Source organism: Otolemur garnettii, unplaced genomic scaffold, assembly GCF_000181295.1.
Source record: "Otolemur garnettii isolate 467f Iridium unplaced genomic scaffold, OtoGar3 scaffold00085, whole genome shotgun sequence".
NCBI lineage: Eukaryota > Metazoa > Chordata > Mammalia > Primates > Galagidae > Otolemur > Otolemur garnettii.
Genome location: NW_003852480.1, coordinates 2,800,322 through 2,808,492, shown reverse-complemented (window position 1 = coordinate 2,808,492; position 8,171 = coordinate 2,800,322). Strand labels below are relative to the sequence as shown.

The window sequence follows — 8,171 nt, the reverse complement described above, 5'->3', positions numbered from 1 at the left end:
CGCCACAACGCCCGGCTATTTTTTGGTTGCAGCTGTCATTGTTGTTTGGCAGGCCGGGGCTGGATTTGAACCTGCCACCTTAGGTGTATGTGGCTGGCGCCTTAGCCCCTTGAGCCATAGGCACCAAGCCCACAATTTCTACATAACTGAATGGCTTCCCTTTTCTCCCAAATATACAAGCTACTTTATAATTTGCTTCAGATACTTATTTGATTCAGCAATAAGACCTCAAAATAATTATATAATTTATTTAATAATTATATTATTTCCAAGTCTTAGTGCTGCTTGAAATAAGTATCTTTGCTTTTGCTCTTCATCTTTTAATTTTCTGCAGTACAACCTTTTTTGTCTTTCCTTCTGATTTAAAATATAATATTTCTGGTCCTTATGAGTGTTGTAATGCTGATGAGCACTGGTTTTCTTTAATGTTGATATTGCAGTATCACAGGGCAAGAAAATCACCTTATCTTTAGCAGAAACAAGATAATACACGAATCAGAATTCCCAATCCTCATTAAAAAATCAATTTTTTCCTTCAGCATTCTCTTTGCTGGTCTTCTCTGACATGATGGGTTGTTAAGCAGACAGAATTCAAAAACACTGTTGATCTGTGCAACTATTCACAAATTCAATTTCAAACAGCAAAACAGTACACTGTTGTCAGAAGCTGATAACAGACTAGTGCACTTGACCTCCGTAAACTCTTGCCAATCAGCCTCATGTGGTAGTGGCGCCAGTCAGGTGGGGAAGTTAGAACTTAATCGTGAGACTAGCAATATCATGGCTTAGTAATGTTCTAATTGTACCGTTCAATCTGGGATGATTATTTTGTTTAAATATATTTTATTCTTTGGTATTTTAAATACATTCATTTTAAAATTAAAATGGAAAATATAAAAGAGAGGTAATGATGTGCTAATACAAACAAAAGGATTTGTTCTACTAAATTTGGATTCAGTGAAAATGCCACATTAAAGACCCAGAAGGCCACTTGTGGCCTTTAGGCTTATGGTTCCCCACCCCTAGTTTAGGCAGTTCTGAAAATTAAATCACTTTTTAGATTCTTTTATTTTTTGGAGGCAGCATTCCACACTGTTGCTCAGGATAGAGTGCCCTGGCCGCAGCCTAGCAATAGCAACCTCAAAATCCTGGACTCCAGCAATCCTCCTGCCTCAGCTTCCTGTGTAGCTGAGAATACGGGTGCCGGCCACAACACCAGGCTATTTTTTTTTCTATTTTTAGTAGAAACAGGGGTCATGCTTTTGCTCAAGCTGGTCTTGAATTCCTGACCTCAATCTCCTGCCTCAGGCTCCCAGAGTGCTAGGATTACAGGTGTGAACTACCCTGCCCAGCCCACTTGTTAGATATTTAAAGAAGTGCTTGCTTCTCTTCTCATATTACTTTGTAAATCTTCAGTTTTATGATGGAATTCTTTAATTCATTTATTCAATCAACAAATGGCTTACTTATTGAAGACATTTCTTGTGTGGCTCTCCTATGTTCAAAGTACAGTGCTGGCTAGCGGTCGAGAGTTAAGAGAAATAAATATATAGTTCTTACCCTCTAGGACGATGGTTCTCAACCTTCCTAATGCTGCGATTTTTTTCATTGTTACAAAGCCATCGTGACCCACAGGTTGAGAACCGCTGCTCTAGGAGCTTCCAAATGAAGATCTGTTAAGTTTGATATAGAAAAGAAAAATGAAATTCATCGAAACTACTATGAATGTTGCTTGTCTAATTTCGACTTGGGAGGGTTAGGGATGTTTTCTAGAAAAGGAAGCTTGTAAGTGTTGTTTTAATAATGAGAAAAGGGTAAGGAAGTTATTTTGGTCAGACTATAAAGACGCTGCTCTGTAATCCTGAGAAATCTAGATAGACACAAATTTACTGGAGAACAGCACTTCATGTTTTTTACAAAGGAAGTATTTGATGTTATTTGGTTCTTAAATTGCTCTCGGGAGTTGTGTGGAAGAGGAATTAGAAGGTAGAGCCAAGACTAGTTAGGAGGCTGTTGTGATAATCCAGACAAAAGGCAACGAAGGATTAGTTATTTCTATCACTTGCCTCTCAACTAAAATACAGGTTGGGTGAAGGCTGAGCCTTGGCTTCACGCGCTGCTATCATCTCAGCTCTCAGAACAGTGCCTGACACGTAAGAACTGTTCATAAGTGTTCGTTGAATAAACGAATAAACAAATCAGTGAAAGAATAAACAAATGAGACGAGGAAAATGCAGAGAAGAGGTCAGAAAGAGTCACTTGCTTCAAAGCATTTCTTCCTTTTCTACTGACACACGTCATAGGTGGCTTCTTTTTTCTTTTTCTTTTTTTCTTTTTTTTTTTTTTTGCAGTTTTTGGCCAGGGGCTGGGTTTGAACCTACCACCTCCCGTATATGGGGCTGGAGCCCCACTCCTTGAGCCATAGGCACCTCCTGGAGGCTTCTTTTTTCCAAATGGCAGGAGAGGAAGGGCACTGAACACACACGCATGCATATTTGGGTGCAGACCCTGTGTTTTTTCACCACATCCTCTAAAACCAAGTGCTTTTGACTCAGCTTGTTCTGTGGTTGAATGTGATCCCTCCAAAATTTGGACCTAAGGTGTTGGACCTTAATGGCTGATGTGATAATATTAAGAGGTGGGGACTTTAAGAGGTGATTAGACCACGAATGAGATGAAGGCCCTTATAAAGGAGGCTTCAGGCAGCACTCAGCCCGCTTGCACAGGTCCTCCCCTTCAGAGGATGCAGCAAGAAGGTGCTGACCTGGAAGCAGAGTAGCCCTCGCTGGACAAAGAACATGTCTGTCTCTACCTTGGTCTTGGACTTCCCAGCCTCCAGAACTGTGAGAAAACACATTTCTCTTTTTTATAAGTTATCCACTTTCGGGCGTTTCATTATAGCAGTATGAACTAAGACAGCTGGCAAGTAATGGTTAAATCAGTATGGGAAACAATGGGGCACGTAATTGTAAACAAGTTTATTCACCACGAGACTTCTCAGAACTCGTCCTATATACATGGTGCCAGAAAAACTGTACAGATTTTAAGAAAGGAAAAGAGTGAACTGAATTTGTAATACTCAAGTCATGAGGTGTTCAGTGTGACCTGTATTCGTCTTTTGCTATCAGTGTATATTGAGTATTATGATTTTAAGTCTTTTCCTTTCTTAAAATGTGTCTATTTTTTTTACCCCGTCCGTACTTTCCTCTGCAGTGAATATTTTAAAGGCAAAAGTAGCAAGCAATGTGCCCAAAGGTATTTGACTGTGAACCCTCCCCCCTCCACACACACACACACACACACACACACACACACAGATGCCTTCACGGTGCACTTGTAGGAGCAGCGTTTAGTGAAACATTTGAGAAAACACGAGCCTAAGCATACACTGAAATTTCAGCAAGACGAGCATAGTTCTGCATTTCATTCAGTTCAGCAGAGAATGAAAACTTTCCTTCATTTAGGAGCTGTGTAGATGAAATTTCCAACACCTGTCATATGGAGAGAGCAGTGTTTCATGCTCTGACTTTCCTTTACCAAAGTCGTTACACCTGAGTGAAAGCCTGAGTGCAAATACAATTGAAGGGACAATATATTCATCAGGGAAAATTAGCTGCTCAGTGAGTACTGAATGCATCCTGGGGAGCGATGGTGATTAGGAAGCTGTGAAAACACCTGCCAAAATTGTCTTTCTAAAAAATCCTCACATTGCCACCTTCCTTGGAAAGCAGAGATTACTTCTCTAAGCACAGACCTGTTACCATGTTGACCATTTCTTGGAATACCTTGTCCACGTGGCAGGAACAGTGGCTCAAAGCCCTTATTCACCTCGTGCTCTCTGCAAATCCTGAGCTCCTACATCCAAGAGCAAGGTGATGGGAGAGGCAGGGCCGGGCAGGGCCCAGCTTCTGCTTTAGGGTCTTTGGCCAACTTGGTGACAGGATTGAGGTTTCTTCTTTGAGAGCCCAGTCTACCCATATAATCCTACCTATTTGGGTTTTGGGAATTTTGAAATTCTTCTTGAGCGTTAGCTCCATTGTCTAATTTGAATCAGTTGCATCTCTTCCCGAAAGGCTTAGCCCTTTCACTTGCACACTGTCACCTTTAAATGCTAAATTTAGCTGGACTCCATGCTACGTACCTGTACTCCAAGGTACTCAGGATGCTGAGACAGGAATGTGGCTGGAGTCCAGGAATTTGAAGCTCTAGTTCACTGTAATCATGCCTGTGAACAACCACTGCTCTTCAGCCTAGGCAATGTAGCAAGACTTCGTTTCTTTAAAAAAAAAAAAAACCAAAAAACCTCAACCCCCCAAATTTAACTGATCTTTTCCCAGACATTATTTTTGCTGTTTCTCTCATTTCCACAATTTATTGATTATCCTTTATTGTTTTATGTTTAAAATACAAATATTTACTAAAAATACCCCCACCTTTGGTCATCATCTGTTATAAGCTGTCCTCATCTAACAATTGTCTCTATCTTCCGATTGTTACTCCATTTGGGGAGTACTCTAATTCATATTTCCAATTTTAACTAGAGAAAAACCCTTAATGTATGAAGGCCTACATCCTGCAAATGAGGCGTGCGTGAGAAATTTTAGTATATAAGACATGTATTAAGTTAATTATAGATCAAACAGCTTAGTGAGGCAATTAACAGCCCAACCGTCACAGCAGCTGGCCTGGCTATGAAGAGCTTGTTAGCTGTGTTTCTGGACAAATTACCAATCTTCCTTTACCTCATCTTCCCATCTGTAAGCTAAGACAAATAGTTCTACCTATCTCATTTGGCCATTAATAAGGATTAATTGAATTAACACATCCAAAAAGCTAATAACAACACCCATAACATAGTAAGTACCATATAATCGTTATTTCTGTTAAAATAATAAAAACATCTTAGAATAAAGCATGGAATATTTTTGAAGTATTTACTTTTTCCTTTTTTAAGGTCCAGATTACATAAAGGACCATTTACCGAAAATTCATCAGCATACTTCCTGTATAGGAGAAAATCGTCCAGTGTTAGAAAAAACCGGAGATCTCCAATATCTCTGGAGGCCTGCTCCACATAGAAGCATGCCCGCCCAATATAAACATGAGTATGTGGGCGAAATCGGCTGGGGAGTGCAAAAGTATAATTTCATCAACAAATCAAGACTCAGGAGCGGCTTTCATATCAAGGTATTGCTCTTCAGTTTATGTTCTGCTTAGTATACTGTTTTCTGACTTAAGTCCGTAATGAGTTTTCTTCCAAGGGAAATGTCAGGTGCTTGATCTCTTTGAGAAGTAATGGGGTTTGAGTGAATAAATGGACTTGCTCCCACAACTCCCCTGGAGAGGAGTATGAAGAAAATGAAGTCACAGACAATCCAAAAGCATTTGTGTTGGTTTTGGGGCTCAGTCACATCACACTGCTGAGATACTCACACCTCCCCATCCTAGCCCTGCTTTAGGGTGGGTGGTGTCAAGGGAGAAGCTGGCGCTGGATGTAATCTGTGGAGCCAACACGGGTGTCTGGGATCCTTAACACCCACTGTGTTGATAAGGCCTTCATATTGCGGAATTCAGGGTATGTTGTCAGAGCATTCTTAGAAAACTTGTCTGATTTCCTTTCAGTGATGTGGACGCAGGCACTAGCTCAGCAGTCTCCCCTGAAACAAATAAACAAAAAAACAACACATGTGGCTTGGTGCCTATGGCTCAAGTGGCTAAGGCGCCAGCCAGATACACCAGAGCTGGCGGGTTTGAATCCAGCCTAGGCCTGCCAAACAACAACTACAAACAAAAAAATTGCCGGGTGTTGTGGCAGGCACCTGTAGTCCCAGCTACTTGGAGGTAGAGGCAAGAGAATCACTTGAGCCCAGGAGTTGGAGGTTGCTGTGAGCTATGATGCCACATACTGTACCCAGGGTGACAGCTTGAGGCTCTGTCTCAAACAAAAAAACAACACATGTGCTTCCTGTCATAACGCCACTTTCCCTGGGCATAGAGAGAGTCCTTGCCCTTCCTGTACTGTGTCACTTTGTGGGGCTGGGGCTTGCCACACATCTTACAGAAAGTCTGGCGGGTTGTAGGAACATTCACCATCTTTGCGTGAGCGCTATCAGCCAGCACATGTGTTTTTTGAAGTAAAATCTAAGAATTCAGATCCTCCCCACTCCTGTAGGCCTTTACATCACCTGCAAATGTGTCAGTTACGCAATAACTAGATTTCCTCAAATTCTTAAGACTGTATAGGACAGTCTCATCAGGGAAAGATTTTTTTTTTAATAGTTTTTTTGTTTGTTTGTTTTGCACAAACTACAGCAGTTCAGAAAGCTCAGTCTTTGGGTTAGATGCTGATATAGGTCTAGTGCTGTGACCTTGGGCAAAGTGAGTTCACCTGTCTGCAATTTCGCTCTCCTCTCCATGTGGCAGTGTTTACAGGCCCTCTTCACAGCATCTCCTAAATTAAACAGTGAATGAGTTAATATTTGTGAAGTGCTAGGAGCAGTGCCTGGCATGTGTCAAGCCCCGTATGTGTTTAATATGGTTATGTTGTGAGGACTGAATATGGGAACCCAAGGAACATGCTAAGTGTGCTTCTGGCACACGGTTGACATCAGATTTCAGCTATTTGTATTGGCTGTTGTCATTGTTGTATTTAATGGTACTCAGTATCAGTTAAACCAGTGGTTTTCAACCTTCCTAATGTGATGCATTTTCATTGTTACAAAGGGGTCACGACCCACAGGTTGAGAATCACTGAATTAAACAGAAGGATTACTCGGGTTCTACTTAGCAATAATGATGAAAATCAGAAATTCAATTAAATATTAAACTGGCCTCTGGGATAGGGTGACCAGATTTTAACATTGGTAAGGCGGGACAACATGGTTGGGGGGTGGGGTGGGGGCGGGGCAGGGGACAAGGCAGGGCAGGGCCTGGCAACCATGCAAACTTTGATAAGCAGTTCTCCATAATCACTTCTCAGCAATTATTTGTTATTATTACAGTTTAACATTATAAAATTTTTTTTTTTTTTTGAGACAGAGCCTCAAGCTGTCCCCCTGGGCAGAGTGCTGTGGCATCACAGCTCACAGCAACCTCCAACTCCTGGGCTCAAGCGAGTCTCCTGCCTCCGCCTCCCAAGTAGCTGGGACCACAGGCGCCCGCCACAACGCCCGGCTATTTTTTGGTTGCAGCTGTCATTGTTGTTTGGCGGGTCCAGGCTGGGGATTCGAACCCGCCACCTTAGGTGTACGTGGCTGGCGCCTTAGCCGGTTGAGCTATAGGCGCCGAGCCTAACATTATAAAATTAACAAAAATAATATAAAACGAATATTCTGGCGAAATAGCCACATGGCAGCCGAAAACCGTATATTTCCTTCTTGTTCTCCCGGCAGTTCGTGCATTCGTGCATTCTTTCCAAAAATCGGGACTTTTTAAAAATGCCTTGGGACGTGGGACAAATTGTTGAAAAGTGGGACGTCTGGTCACCCTACTCTGGGAAGAAGAGTATAACCCAAAGGAAAGCATCTGGTTTGAATGGCGTCCAGAGCTCTTGTGCCTTGTTGACTCTCTCTGGGCAATGCCTGCTTTGTGCACAGCCCTCAATCTATTGGGCCGTATTCAGTGTCTGGCTTCTCTTCCTCCTTTGTTGTTAGCTTAAGAACCCGTTTGTCTGCTCCAATGACGTGCGATCAGGCATTCCTTGGTCTTTCAAGCAAGCTGGGTATTCAAAAAAGATGACAGCCACGAGCCAGCCTGTCAGCAAGGTGTTTATTCCATGTTATTAGCTGGCAGTTCAGAGAGCGCCTTTCATCACTGCCCTGCTGGTAACAGCATCCTCTGGCGGTCTGTGGGATTGAGTGTTTCTTCCCCAGCTTATGGCACACTGAAACACAGGCCTTATTTGGAATATACTGTGAGGGATGTTGCTTATCATCTGTGTACTTTCTTGGTCTGGGCATTTTAACAATAATTGTTTTCAAGGATCTACCTGGTTCTTATAAAATTCCTCAGATTTAGAGAAAAGACTCGCTGAGGATGACCTTACATATTAGCCATTGAACCACCTACGATTTACCTAGTGGTTAAGACCTAAGTTTTGTCACTGGGATTGCTTCTGCATCTAAAACATACCTCTTTCTCTGCAGCAGGGTAGGCCACAGTGACCTTTTTTT

General features: G+C 42.1%; 1 protein-coding gene across 1 annotated transcript in view; it reads left to right on the top strand.

Moving 5' to 3' along the window:
- The window catches only part of CUNH4orf45 (chromosome unknown C4orf45 homolog), a 66,190-nt gene that overhangs the window by 2,739 nt on the left and 55,280 nt on the right, over nucleotides 1-8,171 (top strand). Inside the window, 1 exon segment of the mRNA XM_012808127.1 lies at nucleotides 4,932-5,187. Coding sequence (XP_012663581.1) covers nucleotides 4,932-5,187 — 256 coding nt within the window.